This window comes from Myotis yumanensis, unplaced genomic scaffold, assembly GCF_028538775.1.
Source record: "Myotis yumanensis isolate MYYU_CA2020_CCGP unplaced genomic scaffold, mMyoYum1.0.hap1 SCAF_11, whole genome shotgun sequence".
Classification (NCBI taxonomy): Eukaryota; Metazoa; Chordata; class Mammalia; order Chiroptera; family Vespertilionidae; genus Myotis; species Myotis yumanensis.
This window is the reverse complement of record NW_027223762.1, coordinates 30390246-30406475: the sequence shown is the minus strand read 5'-3', so window position 1 is coordinate 30406475 and position 16230 is coordinate 30390246. Positions and strand designations below refer to the sequence as shown.

The following is a 16230-nucleotide window of genomic DNA, read 5'->3' as shown; positions in this document are numbered from 1 at the left end:
AGATCTTTAATTGTTGTTTACATGGGGATCTCTGAAATCTCTAAATCAGCTATAGATAGAGCTCTAAAACAGTTGCTATTATTAGCAGCACGTCTTGATCTTTAGCAACATTTTCATCATAAACAATAGGATATGAAATTAGAGAATATATTGTAGGAGCATTACAGATAAAAAAAAAAAGTGTATTTGCCCTAGCTGGTTTGGCTCAGAGGTTAGAGTGTTGGCCCAAGGACAGAAGCGTGGTGGGTGCAAGTCTGGTCAAGGGCACGTACATCAGTTGCAGGCTTAATCCCTGGCGCCGGTCAGGCACATGCAGGAGGCAACCAATCGAAGTATCTCTCTCACATCAATGTTTCTCTCTCTTTCTCCCCCTCCCTTCCACTCTCTGTAAAAAGCAATGAAAAAAGATCCTCGGGTGAAGATTAACTAAAAGAAAAAAAAGAAGAGTATATTTAATATTTCTAAGAGGGAAGGATTTGTATTTTACAGAGCATAAATTGTGATTATGCTAATAATGATAATTATACATATTATTTACCATATTTTTTAATAAAGCGTGTCTCACATTCACCAGAGCTGTGCAAAGTCAAATTAATTGTAAGAAGCAGATCTGGGATGATTTATTTTCCCCATTAAAATATTTTAAATAAAATTTTAGGTGAAAAAGAATTACGAAGCCCTTAAACAGAGACAAGATGAGGAAAGGATGGTACAGAGCCCTCCTTCAGCTTCCAGTGAAGATAACAAATGGGAGCGAGAAAGTCAAGAAACAACCAGAGAGCTTCTGAAAGTTAAAGACAGACTGATTGAAGTAGAAAGAAATGTAAGTATTTTTAGTAGGAATAAAGGGTTTTTAGAAGTAATATATAACTAAGAAAGTGTATCTGTTCTGGTTTTGTAGCTTTGTTCATTGTATACTTTCTTGACCGATTTGTTTCGTAATATGAATAATTCTCAATTTACTTTTCTCCATCACCCTCACACAAGACCATCAGTAACCTTTATCAACTCCCCAAACCCATTTTCTTTCTCTCCATCTTTGCTGCTACCTCAGTTGCAGGCTCAAGGTAGCATCATCTGTCATCTGGACTATTAAAATATGCTCCTAACTGGCCCTGCCTTTTCCATTTCTGGCCCAGTCTAACCCATTCTCAACACAGTAGTCAGTTATTTTTTAAAACATAATCCAAACCATGTCACTTTCTTACTTAAAATCTTCAATAGCTTCCCATTTTAATTAGAATAAAATCCAGATTCTTTACTGTGTCCTGTAAGGTCCTTCCTGACATTGTCCTGCCTGACCTTACCATACCACGTTCCTACCCACTCTGTTTATTAATCTGGAGATAATATTATCTGTTAATATCTGGAAAACACAAAACAGTGCCTGGCACATAATAAGTAACTTAGTTCTAGTCATATTGGCATTTTTCTTCTTGTTCCCACCTCAGGCCTTTCTGTTTGCCTCCCCTGCTGGCTTCCCTCAGAATTCATGTCTCAGGTCACATATCGCCTGCAAGATGTCTTCCTTGATCGCTTTCCTCAGTAAAGGAGCTGTCCCCAGCCTAAACTGTTCTTCACTGTCACACCACTGCCTTACTTAGCTTCCTCATAGCACTTTTCACTTATGAAATGACATTATTTTGTTCATTTATTTGTTCTCTACTGAAAAAAAGCTCCTGGAAAGCAGGTAGCTTGTCTTTCATTTTCTCCACTGCCTTCAGTATGTAGAATAATGCCTCTTATATAGCAGACACTTTGCTGAATGAGTTACGTATTTGACAACCAACAATAATTGAATGAATTCAACAAACATCCTACAAAGTTGAATAAGCCTTAGGAACTTGCATGCTAACAAGTAAAATAATTGAAGTTGTTATTGTTATTTAATATAACATGAATTAAAAGCTTTAAGCCATAAAGCCAAAAATTAATACTGATTTCTACTTTCTCATCCAAAAATAATTACTGTAAACATCTTTCCCAGAAAACTGTTTGTGATTTACGTATATATAGAAGTATATTTCTTTTACAGTTTTATACCTGTGGACTATTAAAATATGCTCCTAACTGGCCATTAATAATAGAATGTCTATTTTTAATTATTCAGTGATATATACATATGTACCTCTATCATTTAGATTAATAATTATACCTCAAACAATTTGGCTGGCATATAAAGTCAGCCAAATTGGCTGACTATAAGATAAATCTCTTTCCCATTGACTTCCTTTATAAATTTCCACTGGAGAAAAAGTTGCTTGGTTGTCATACTTTAGCCATTTTAGATAATGGGTTTATAAAGATGGCTAGCCCAATATTAGACAGATAATTTTTGTGTCTCTGCCATTATATTTGCTAACTACATACTTTCTTAGTGTAAATTTTTCCTGCTCTGAGATATTCTTTCTACTTAGCTATCTCATCTGTTCGTTACAGACTATAGGAATTTTTGTTATTTCTAGGATCATTAGAGCTTGTATATTTTGATTTCTAAAGAGCTGAACTACAATAGTACTTAATATATCCAAGGGAAAAATCGCTTACTTCTTTAGTGTATCAGGATGGTATTCTAGGCCCTGGCTGTTTTTGCTCAGTGGAAAGAGCATCGACCTGCGGACTGAAGGGTCCCAGGTTCGATTCCGGTCGGGGCCACATGCCCGGGTTGTGGGCTCGATCCCCAATAGTGGACATGCATGAGGCAGCCAGTCGATGATTCTCTCTCATTATTGATGTTTCTATCTTTCTCTCCCTCTCCCTTCCTCTCTGAAATCAATTTTTATCCTTTGTATTTGAACAAATGAACAAAAGAAGTTCAGTATCAAAAACATCTTTGAAACATTTAGGTTCTTTATCTTTGATTTTTATGGTATATGTGGGTTAAATCCTGACTTATCTTTTATACAGTGAGGTAGTATATATAACATGAAACCCTATCAAGTGAATATTATTGTTATCCCCTAAATGTAGATAAGATAAAAGTAATTTGTTGGGATTCAGTTGTAACTTTTTTGTTGTTGTTAATCCTCAGATGGAGATATATATATATATTGATTTCAGAGAGGAAGGGAGAGGGAGAGAAAGAAACATTAATGATGAGAGAGAATCATTGATCGGCTGCCTCTTGTACGCCCCCAACTGGGGATCGAGCCTGCAACCAGGGCATGTGCCCTTTATCAGAATCGAACCCAGGACCCTTCAGTCCGCTGTCTGATGCTCTATCCACAAACTGGCTAGAGCTCAGTTGTAACTTTTTATACATATTGCAATTATATGTAAATTCTGGTCTTTTATATATTAAAGATTTTAAATTTGGTTTTCTAGAGGATTAGTATTCTAAGTTTATACCTTTTGATGCTATGTTATTTATGGTATGTTATTTAGAAGTAATCCTGAAAATATAATATTCATGACAAACATTTTAATATCTAGAACATTAACTATGATTTGCACAGTAATTCAACCGTTTAACTATAAAACTGAATTATGGCCATATGTACTGGAAAAATTGAAAATGATATGTTTTGTTTGGATTTGCTCTAGAAGTCCTATAGATGAAATAGAGCTATAGTGAGTGTTTTATACCATGAAAAATAATTACTAAAGAAAATATGTAATATCTGTTAGGTTTGTAGGCACTAAAATTTTTAAACAGATGGTTAAGATTGTTTCTACTTCTCTTCCAAATATTTGTGTTTATAAAATACTTCGTTTTGCTGCTATCCTTGTGACCACCACATATCTGTCTGTCTGTCTGTCTATCTATCTATATTTGCCTTTGGGCATTTAGAAAAGAAGCACTCCATTTCCTAGAAACACTCATTCTGGACACACTGGGCACACTGGGCACACTGGGCACTTTTGAGCAGCATGAAAACCATACAACTGACAGTCACATTCTAGTTTTTTGTGTTAGTCAATATATTTAGAATGGAGTATTTTATTTTTCAGGTATTATAAAGCAGACACACAGATACAGTAGTCTGTTAAGATTTTATCATTATTGCTTTCTTTTCTTAGATATCTGTTTACCATTTGGGATAGAGGGAATATTTTCTTTTCTCTTTTAAGATTATTAGGGTCATTTTTTATTATAATGGTAAAAAATACTTGTACAAAATTCCAGTATCTGTTAAATAGAAATAGTTTGATGTTGCTTTTATTTATAATATGTGTGTTTTCTTTATTAAGAATGCTACACTACAAGCAGAGAAGCAAGCACTGAAAACTCAACTGAAGCAACTTGAGACACAGAACAATAATTTGCAGGCTCAGATTCTTGCACTTCAGAGGCAGACAGTGTCATTACAAGAGCAGAATACTACTCTTCAAACACAGAATGCCAAGCTTCAGGTTGTAATGTAATATGTGGGGGATATGCAACCAAAGTCTTGAATTATGCTATTAAAATAATTCAACCTAAAACATATATATGATATAGGTCCCCTAATATATATCATATATATATAGTAGTAAATATATAATAACACCTACCAAAAATCAAAATTAAATGGTAACCTTGTTCTTTGGGACATGAAAATTCAAATTTTCTCAGTATAATGTGCATATATCTGCTTTGATTTATTTATAACTTCATAAAGTTAATGTAATCTTATTTAAAAAAAACCAAAAGAACAATATAAGCTATTTTCCTTATGTCTGATAACAATATACATTCTTATAGGTTGAAAATTCCACACTTAATTCCCAAAGTACCTCTCTTATGAACCAGAATGCACAACTCCTAATCCAGCAGTCTTCCTTAGAAAATGAAAATGAGTCTGTAATCAAAGAGCGGGAAGACCTGAAATCTCTCTATGATTCTCTGATCAAAGATCATGAAAAACTGGAACTTCTTCATGAACGGCAGGCTTCGGAGTATGAATCTCTCATTGCTAAACATGGAACTCTAAAGTCTGCCCACAAAAATCTTGAGGTGGAGCATAAAGACCTCGAAGATCGGTAATTTATTATATTTTCTGTGTTTTAAATTTAAAACCTATTTACTTTGGGTAATAAAGTAAATGTTGAGTTAAACACATCTAAGAGATTATGTAGGACATTTATATAAATTTACATGTTTTGTGATACTGGCATGTAATAAATTACTCTTTTTTTTTTCATTTTAAAGTATTTTTCCCCTTGAGGAAATATTATAAACCAAATATCTAACTTTTTCCCCCAGTTATAATCAGTTACTAAAACAGAAAGGACAATTGGAAGATTTGGAAAAAACACTGAAAGTAGAACAGGAAAAAATGCTGCTTGAAAACAAAAACCATGAGACTGTAGCTGCAGAATACAAGAAACTTTGTGGTGAAAATGATAGGTAGGTAATAAATATTTACATATTTTAGTTTCGTATTATTATTCATTACATCTAAAGTATATACTACCTCTTTGCAGTACCATCCATAAATTAGAATTTTAAAAACAGACCCCAGCAGTAAGTAAATTACCAACAAAATCATGCAGCTAGTTATAGAATGGCTCAGACAAAAACCTAGATCTCCTTTTCTCTCTCTGTTCAACTGATTAAGCTTTTTTATTTTAAACCCTCACCTGAGGATATGCTTAGAGAGAGGGAAAGAAGGAGAGAGGATGAGAGAGAGAGAAAAAAACATCTAGCAGTTGCCTTCTTTATGCTCCCCGACTGGGGAGCAAACCCACAGCCCAGGTGTGTGCCCTGACTGGGAAGTGAACCAGCAACCTTTCAGTGCATAGGACGGAACTCTGCCAACTGAGCCATTCAAGTTGGGCCAAGTAACTTAAGTTTTTAAGCCACGTTACATAATGAAATTTTTGTACCTTGACAGCATTTGCATACTTTATTAAGACAGAATGTAATGGACCTGATTCTTTATGTCTTTCTCTTTTTTTGCTAGTCTGGTCAATTCCTGTCTTTTGAAGTTGCTACAAGTGAGCAACCTTATGATTTTCTAGCTGATTTATTCATACTTTTATTTTTAACAATCTTAGGTGTTAATAGCCTCATATTGCCATGGAGCAATTTTTTTTTAACTTGAAGCCTTGGGAAAATCAAAACTTGCCACTGGTAATCAAGTTACTTCATAAGGGTACATTTTCAAGATTTTTAGAAACCTTTGAAAAGTTTAAACAGCTTAAACCAACCAAGCCTGTCAAACCCATGGCCCGTGGGCCACATGCCTCATTTATTTGGCCTGTGTAGCCTTTGAGTTTGACATGCTTTGCCTAAACATTTTCACTGCACTTACATTGCCATAGTTGAAGTGCTAAAAGGCAGCACACAAAATTTTGCGTGTCTTTATATCTTCAACATATTTAAGTGCTGAGAGTTTTCATTTCAAGGGAAAAAAGTACTCAATATTTTAAAAATCTAGTTTTTACGAAATAGAAACTGATTCTTGATCAGTGTAGTAATTGGCAGAAGAATTCTTTATATTCTCTAAAGTATGTCTGAATGTGATTTACAGCATTTTCACATTATGTAAATGACAATGAAAGCTATTAAGAGAATTTGATTATATTCTATTATGATTTCTAATTATAGGTTGAATCATACATATAATCAGCTTTTAAAAGAAACTGAAGTTTTACAAACTGACCATAAAAACTTGAAAAGTCTTCTAAATAATTCCAAACTGGAACAAACAAGATTAGAAGCTGAATTTTCAAAGCTGAAGGAACAATACCAACAGTTGGACATTACATCCACCAAGCTAAATAACCAGTGTGAGGTGAGCTTTAACAAGTTTAATCACTGTCTCCCTTTCGTTAGGCATCCAGACACATCTAAAAACTAAACAGTGATATTATAGTGACCAGCAGTGTATATTTAGTGGGATGTTTCTAAAAGAATTGGTCAGGGATAATTGAAATTCCTAAGTAATTCAAAAAACTTCCTTTATTATTAATTTCAATTTTTTTGTTTAAACTTCTATGTTCAGGTACTTTTACTATATATAAAACCATTTTTACTATTATAAAAAATGTTCCTGGCCACCTGGCATGTACAGAAAACTAAATAGGTAAAACTCTCTCCCCCTGTGTAGTTTATATTCTGGTGGAAGGAAACAGACAATAAACATAATAAGTAAGTGAAATACGTAGTGTTTCAGTGTTTTGTTACATATGGCTGCATAGCAAATTACCCCAAAACTTAGTGGTATAAAACAGTTATTTATTATGCTCACAGATTCTGTGGGTGGGAATTTGGACAGGTACAGGGAGCCAGTTTGCCTCTGCTCCACTTGCCCCTGGGCCCGCGGCGGGAAGATGGAAAGGCTGGTAGTGGATGCTGGCTATCAGCTGGAGGGAGGTATCAGTTTCCTCCCTGTGTGATCTCTTCCCATGGGCGGTTATTGGCTTTCTCACAACATGGTCAGAACCAGACGAAAATCATCTTTGTTTTAATGATCAAGCCTCAGAAGTCATGCAGCATCATTTCCCCTGCATTCTATTCATTGAGGCATCTAAGTCCTGTCCAGATTCAAGGGGAAGAGAAATAGACTCAGCCTCTTGATGGAGAAAAGCAAGGTTCTGGAAAAGCACATGGACTAAAAATACTGGTGCAACCATTTTGAAAATTAGCCTGCAACATATGGTATGTTAAAAAGTGATAAATTATGTGCAAGTACAAATGGAGTAGGGTAAAGGTGGGTAAGGACTGTCAGGGAGCGGGGTAAGGGAGTGCAGATTGAAATTTTAACTAGGCATCATTGAACAAAGATTTGAAGGAGATTAGGGTGTTATCTGGGAAAAGATATTCCAGGCAAACAGCCAATACACTGACGCTAAGGCCAGGGGAATCCTGGTGTGTTTGAGGAACACTCAAGGAGGCCCATGTGGCTGGAACGGAATGAGCAAAGGGGAGAGTGGTAGGAGTGAGATCAGAGATCTGTGTGGGCCAGACATGTTGCCTTATAGGCCATTGTGAAAACAAGCAAACAACTTTGACTTTTATTCTGAATAAAAGTAGGAGCCATTGGAGGGTTTTAAATAGAAACGACATTATGCCTATGTATACAGTTTTATTCTTAACGTAATTTCATGGCTCTTACAATGGTTTGATAAAGTGCTAAATGTTTTGAAATATAAAAATGATACTGAAAGTCATAGATCACCCTTAAATTTTATGGTTGGTACCTAAATAATTAGTTTGAATATAGCTTAACACCTGAATTTCATGGAACTTTTAGGGAACCAGCACTAAAGCAAACCCTTAAATAGAGTTAGGAATAGACTGTATAACAAAAGTAATACCTAAAAGCCTTTTGTATTAAATTATAAACCAATAGAAGGAAAAATTAGTTTGAAAGCATATACAGGGTGGGGCAAAAGTAGGTTTTCAGTTGTGCATATGGAAAATTAGTATAATAATTAGTAAATAATAACATAAGAATAAACTTATGTACTTACAACTATAAACCTACTTTGCCCCACACTGTACATTTAAATACTCAAAGCTTACAATGTATAAAACACTCATTCTGCCTGTGATTTATAAAAGTCTTAAGTAAAATATGATTGGGGTAATGGACTTACAAAATGGTGGAGAAGCATGAAGAATTAACTCCCCAAGAAACAAAATTCGACAAAACTGTCAAAAATTATTATTTTAGTACTGTGGAACTCACGCAGAAGCAAACAACACATTGAGAAGCATTTATTAAAAACTGCTCAACTTTGGGTAGGAGCTATAGTTGTCTGAGGCAATGTGACTTCTCCCATTCTCATTCCCATTCCCTCTCCCTCTCCTTGATTCAGTACCCGGTAGTTCTGCCTGGGTCCAGGGCAATCCATGAAAAGCAGCACCTTTGCTACTGGAGGGCACTGGCTTGGTTTGAGCAGAGCACAGAAAAGCCCCAGGCCCAGGAGTGCTGTCAAAGGCCAACTCTCAGATAGCCTGAGGTTGGAATATTGGTTGGGACAAAGTAACAGATCAGCAAACGCGTCAGAAATTTTACTGTGAGATCCAAGCAATGAGACAGTCAGCCATAGTGGGTCTTGATAATGTCCCACATGTCACTAGTGGTCTGGAAGGCTGCCTAGGAGAGACCAGAAAAAGTCCTTCACTACCTGCTTAACCCTGGCTGACTGTCCCAACTTAAAATGTTAACCCTTGGCTATGGGCTAAGTCACATAACTTAATTTGGAGACAGTGAAAAAATGAATCTGTATCTTTGTGGGAAGGGATAGTGACTGGAAGAGAGCACAATGAGTGTTTTTGGAATACAATTAATATGCTGCTTCCTTGGAACTCCCATTTGACCCTGTGATCCCACTACTAGGAATATATCCCAAGAAACCAGAAACACCTATCAGAAAGGATATATGTAACCAGATGTTCATAGCAGCACAATTCACCATAGCTAAGATCTGGAAACAGCCTAAGTGCCCATCAGTAGATGAATGGATTAGAAAACTGTGGTACATCTACACGATGGAATACTATGCTGCTGTTAAAAAGAAGGAACTCCTACCATTTGCAACATCATGGATGGAACTGGAGAGCATTATGCTAAGTGAAACAAGCCAGTCAATGAAGGAAAAATACCACATGATCTCACTCATTCATGGATAATAAAGACCATTACAAACTTTTGAACAATAATAGATACAGAGGCAGAGCTGCCTCAAACTGATTGTCAAACTGCAGTGGGAAGGCCAGAGAGAGTTGGGGGGCAGGAGGGAGGGGAGTAAGAGATCAACCGAAGGACTTGTATGCATGCATATAAGCATAACTAATGGACATAAGACACTGGGGGGTAAGGGAGGGTAGGGGTTTGTCAAGGGCGGGGGGGAAAAAGGACACTTATGTAATACCCTTTGTAATACTTTAAGCGAAAAATTAAAAAAAAAATATGCTGCTTCTTGCTAGGGGTGCTGGTTTCACACATGTTCACTTTGAAGATTTTTTAAAATTGATTTTGTGAGAGAGAGAGACATCAATGCAAGAGCTGAACATATATCGGCTGCCCTATACACGCCCCCTACCGGGGACCATGCCTCAACCACCCTGGCATATGCCCCAACTGGGAATCGAACCAGCAACCCTTTGTTGCACGGGATGACACCCAACCAACTGAGCTACACTGGCCAGGGCCATGTGTTTTCTGTAATGCTTCATTGAGCTGTATATACACTTAAAATTTATATATATATATATATATATATATATATATATATATGTTTTAACCAATGTCCATTGACATGATAATGCTGTATAACAATAATGATGGACAGTAAACATTTATTTTTGCTCATGAGTCTATGGGTCAGTTGAGCAGATGTTCTGATCCATGAATTGCTGTGTAGGCCAAGATCAGTTGATCATAGTCGGGCTTGCTCCTGCATCTGCGGGTGTCTGGCATGTACTCTGAGGGCTGGCTGGTGTAGGGGGGCCCCAGCTAGCATAACTTCACTGTTTACTCCGTCTCTCATCCTCCAGCAGGCACATAAGCCTCTTGAGGTCTGGGCTTGGAACTGTCACACAATCACTCCCATCTCCTTCTCTTGGCCAAAGGCATTCCAAATACGAGAAGAGAGAAAATAGATTCCTTTTTTTGATGGGAAGAGTGAGAAGTCACATTGTAAGAGGATATACATATAGGGATGAGGATAACTGGATTCAATTTTGCAATGAATCTGCCACATGTTATATTTCAATTTAATAATATATAGATAAATGAAAGAAACTTAGCACAATATTGGCAGTTGTTAGATCTAGATGACTGTTTATGGATATTCATAAATAGCTTTTCTATAGGTTTTATTTATTGATTTGAGAGAGAAGGGAAGAGAGAGACACACACACACACACAGACATCGATTTGTCCCACTTATTTATGCATTCATTGGTTGATTCTTGTATGTGCCCTGACCAGGATCGAACCTGCAACCTTGGCATGTCGAGATGATGTTCTAATCAACTGACCTATCCAGCTAGAGCCTTGAGAATTTTTTAAATGTTTGTTTTCTTTATCTTATTTTTTTTTGGAGGAAAGATTATTGTTGGCATATATTTTTTTTAAAAAATACATATCTCTGGGCTCTACTCCAGATCTGCTGAATTCAAATGCTAGCACCCAGAAATCTACATGTTAAAAAATATACTTTATAAGTGATGTTAAATTTTGAGAATCACTACTGTGGGCTTTCTGATTTCTATTGGAACCACTGGCCTAACTAAAGCATATTTCCTTCCAATTTCTATTAAGAAAAAGCAGCCCAATGCTGCTGGCAGCCCAACTACAAGTAACATGAGCTAGCAATACCAATCACTGACAAGATTACCTGCCTCCTTTGTTCAAGCCACAAAAAGTATATAGCAACTTATAAGGTTCCTTGAAAACAGTGGTTGAAGGTAGAAGGGGGTTTATTAAGTATCTATTGGGTGCCATAGGCATGACACCAGGTACTTTACATGTATTATTTAATCTTTGCAAAAATCTTACAGGATGGGATTATCCTCATTTTATAGATGAGATCATTGAAGCTCAGAGAATTAACTAACTTGTTCAGTGTTTCATAGCTACTTAAAAGGCCAGAGATTTGAATCTAGCTTTCAGAATATAAGTTAAACAATTTTTAAGAAAGCAGTGTTTTTGGAACTAACTAATTTATGATAAGCCCAATGTTTGTGAGAATTATGAAAACATAGATGTATAGCACATAACCCAGTTCTTTAGCTGTCATTATTACTAAACTAATCACTCACATTCTGACCAAAGTGTGACCATCTAATTGTTCAAATAGCAGGAGATCGAAATCTGTGAAGTACTCTATTTTTCAGATGTTTTGGGTGATTTATGTTAAATGTAAATGTTGATATTTTAAAAAATATCTGTGTTTCAACAGTTGCTAAGCCAACTTAAAGGAAATTTAGAAGAAGAAAATCGGCATCTACTAGATCAAATCCAGACATTAATGCTGCAGAACAGAACACTGTTGGAGCAGAATATGGAAAGCAAGGATCTTTTTCATGTTGAACAAAGACAGTACATGTAGGTACCAAATAATTTTGCATTGTGAAATATTAGTTATGATTTTATAATTGCAATTTCTGGTGGCAGAGAAAACAATCTAATTTTTTTTGGCTTTCAACATTATTTCAACATATATTTTTTTGAATGCTTATGTCTCAGGTTCTATGCTGATAACTAGAAATACTAACATGAAAACATGGGTACTGCTCTTAAGGAGCTAGTAACATAAAGTGAGAAATACAAATAATTGCCATAATGGAGGTATGTGTAGGAGGCCATAGAAATATATCATAACTGTACAAAATATGTATGTTCTAAAATTTAATTTTTATTTTTATAGTGATAAGTTAAATGAATTAAGACGACAAAAGGAGAAATTAGAAGAGAAAATTATGGATCAATACAAATTTTATGAGCCATCTCCTCCTAGAAGGTACTATTAACCAAAATTTACTCATTTTTATTCTGAAAAAAGAACAGAATATTTTAAACTTCTAATTTTTTGAAGGATTTATTTTAGACTAATAAGAACTTTTTAAATTATTCTATCAGGAGAGGCAACTGGATTACCCTAAAAATGAGAAAATTGATAAAGTCTAAGAAAGATATTAATCGGGAACGTCAGAAATCTCTAACATTAACACCTACCCGCTCCGACTCCGGTGAAGGATTTCTTCAACTCCCACATCAAGATAGTCAAGATAGTTCTTCCGTAGGTTCAAACTCCTTAGAAGATGGCCAAACTTTGGGGACCAAGAAAAGCAGCAGTGAGTGCTTAAACTCTTTAAACATTTGTTATGCCTAGTATTGATTTAGAATCCTTTCTAAAAGATTTTTTTAAAATAACTTCAACACTCCTTTGAGATAATAGTCTTAATTAATGCATTTCTTTTTAACTCTATATAATTATAAAATTCATTACATACTACAAAATACATAACTACATGATTTTCTATATTGTGTGTGTAAAGATATTCCATACACAGGGATACCAGCATTTGGCCAGGGAGGTAAAACAGTGTAGAAAGAACATTGAAATAAGAGCCAGAAACCTCTGCCATTTGCTAGTTCTGTTAATATGGGCAAGTGTTTCACCTTTGGGTCATACTTACCAGGGTGATTATGAGGAGCAAGTGAGAAATATTTATAAGAGCTCATTTTCATCATTAGAATAGAATAAGGCATTTTATAATGAGGTTTTACTCATACTTTTGTATCAAATTGGAACAAAGTTACATTGGGCAAAGCAAAGAAATAGGTATAAATTTGAAGAGAATGCTATTTAAAGATTTAAAAATAATTGATAGTTACGAAAAGTACTGAGTGACTGATAAAGGATTGGTTAAAATAGGGGAGGAGATATAAATGTGTGTATAAACTTGTGATTTAATATTTTTTGTCTTTTTGTTAATCCTCACCCGAGGATATTTTTCCATTGATCTTTTAGAGAGAGTGGAAGAGAGAAATACAGAAAGAAACATAGATGTGAGAGATGCATATTGATTGGTTGCCTCCTGTATGTGCCCTTGACCAGAATCGAACCCGGGACCCTTCGATCTGCAGGCCGACACTCTATTCACTGAACCGAACCAGCTAAGGCTGATTTATTATTTTTAATTACAAATACAGAAGTCACATCATAATGTGCCCTATATAATTCATAATCTTTTCATTTCATTACTAGTGTGCTTAGCTAAACAGGAAGAACAGAGTAAACGGCTAAAGAAGTGCATTTTAAGAGAAAGAGAAAAGAATCCAATCCTGGGCCCTTACAAGATGTCCAAGAAGTTGACTATCAATATTCTTATAAAAGATAGTATTTTCTTATAAAAATTGAGTATACTTCGAATCTACTCAATCACCAGAGTCATTAAATTTTCAGTATTCTTATAAAATATAGTATTTTCTTATAAAAATTGAGTATACTTTGAATCTACTCAATCACCAGACTCATTAAATTTAAAAAAAATAATAAATATATATATATTTCATTACTATTCTTTTAAGTGAATAGCAGGCAAAAACAGCTACTACTTCCCTTAGAGGTAGACATTCCATATGGGTAACTTTCAAAAAACTATAGACAGTGTTTTGGCCTTGGGAATTACCTTTGAAAGGCAGTATTTTCAGGTGTAGGAGATTGGACATTCATTATAGGGTATATTTTATTTTATTTTTTTATTATTTATTTATTTATTTATTTAAAATATATTTTATTGATTTTTTACAGAGAGGAAGGGAGAGAGATAGAGAGCCAGAAACATCGATGAGAGAGTAACATCAATCAGCCCCCTCCTGCACATCCCCTACTGGGGATGTGCCCGCAACCCAGGTACATGGCCTTGACCGGAATCGAACCTGGGACCCCTGAGTCCGCAGGCCGACGCTCTCTCCACTGAGCCAAACCGGTTTTGGCTAGGGTATATTTTAGAATGCAACTGTAGCACCTAAGAACTAGAATCTATAATCAAGCAGCAAATCATATACATACATATGTACATATTCATGCATACAGACACGTGTGTGTGTATTTATATAGTAGGCTCAAGAAATTTGTTTAATTCTATGTCCCCACATAAGAATATTATTACCTGGGTCTTTTGCTATCTAGTCTTTTCACCCAAATCTGCATGAAATGTCTGAGTATTGTAGAAAGATCATCAAGTTTTCTTCAAATGTTTCCAGATAATTTACTTTTATCTCTATCTTTAGATATAAAAATCTGACATTTTGTTAAATGAGAAATGGTAGTAGATATACTTAATTTTTTTAATTAAAGGAAGATATTTCAATTCAGATATGAGAGCCTACACCAGAAAGGCATGACAGTCTTTTCTGAGACCATCTTGTTTGTTTTAAGTACAGGATGGGGCAAAAGTAAGTTTACAGTTGTATGAGTTTATTCTTGTATTATTATTTTTATTGTATATTTTCCAGGCAAACAACTGTAAACTTATTTTTGTCCTACCCGTCATTCCTTCATACTCTCTGCTGAAACCTTCAAAATAAGAATCAAAAGGAAGTAATACTCTCTTTTCCTGCAATTGTTCAGTTTTAGAATTTTTAAAAAAATACATTTTTATTGATTCTTTTTTTACAGAGAGGAAGGGAGAGGGATAGAGAGTTAGAAACATCGATGAGAGAGAAACATTGATCAACTGCCTCCTGCACACCTCCTACTGGGGATGTTCCCGCAACCAAGGTACATGCCTTCAACCGGAATCGAAACCGGGACCTTTCGGTCTGCAGGCCGACGCTCTATCCAGTGAGCCAAACCAGTCAGGGCTAGAATTTTTTAAATAAACACAAAATCCAACAATGCTAATGTTCCCTTAATTTCAGTATGGTTTTGGGGGGGAAAACGTTGTGTATCTAAAAACTAATTGCCATAACAAAGATCACATTCTACCACTGGCAAATTTGAAACTCCTGTGGTCCTCTCCCTTTTGTAAGAGTGTCTGTCAGTAAAGCAGTCTTTGGAAAACAGTTGAAACAGAAAAAGAAAGTAAAGACAACATGTGCATGTTGCAACCATTCAGCTTTGGTTTAGCTAAGTGTCCATTTTTACATTGTTTTCAGTTCATTTATTTTAATCATTGAAAGTAATTGTTCTATACGAAGCTAGAAAAGAAATAGGTCAAATTAAAAGCTTAAATGAATCATGACTTTGTTTTCCTAATAGCAATCAAATATATAAGTTAAAAAGCTGTATGTACATTCTCCTTAATGAATGATTCTTGTCAGTGTGTCAAAGAGCTTTGATTATTTACAAGACAATGGTAAACCCTGAGAAAGAGCGTAATTATTAGGGCTGTGTACACTGTTTTTAAGTCTATGCAAGTTGATTCATTAGTGCCTGAATTGTAGTTCCAAAATAAATACATTTTTTGTATTTACTTACTTTTTTTTTTTTACTTACTTATTTTTAAAAAGTTTAATCCTCACCCAAGGATATATTTTTTGTTTTTAATATATTTTATTTATTTCAGCGAGGAATGGGAGAGGTAGAGAGAGATAGAAACATCAATGATGAGAGAGAATCATTGATCGGCTGCCTCCTGCATGCTCCTATGGGGGATCGAGCCTGCAACCAGGACATGTGCCCTGACTGGGAATCAAACCGTGACCCCGCCCCGCCCCCCCCCATTTCATAGGTCGACGCTTAACCGCTGAGCTATGCTGGCCGGGCGATGTGTTTTGTTTTAATTGATTTTGAGAGACAGAGAGAGAAACATCAATCGGTTGCCTCCCATATGTGCCC

The 16230-nt window shown here is 35.5% G+C and overlaps 1 protein-coding gene across 5 annotated transcripts in view; it reads left to right on the top strand.

The window, feature by feature from the left end:
• Window positions 1-16230, top strand: part of CCDC88A (coiled-coil domain containing 88A) — a 109487-nt gene that overhangs the window by 77992 nt on the left and 15265 nt on the right. For all 5 annotated transcript variants that reach the window (XM_070429236.1, XM_070429238.1, XM_070429237.1 and 2 more), the window contains exons 18-25: window positions 659-823; window positions 4192-4353; window positions 4685-4962; window positions 5186-5329; window positions 6533-6719; window positions 11842-11987; window positions 12310-12402; window positions 12522-12736. In XM_070429236.1, coding sequence (XP_070285337.1) covers window positions 659-823; window positions 4192-4353; window positions 4685-4962; window positions 5186-5329; window positions 6533-6719; window positions 11842-11987; window positions 12310-12402; window positions 12522-12736 — 1390 coding nt within the window. The remainder of the gene's footprint in view (window positions 1-658; window positions 824-4191; window positions 4354-4684; window positions 4963-5185; window positions 5330-6532; window positions 6720-11841; window positions 11988-12309; window positions 12403-12521; window positions 12737-16230) is intronic.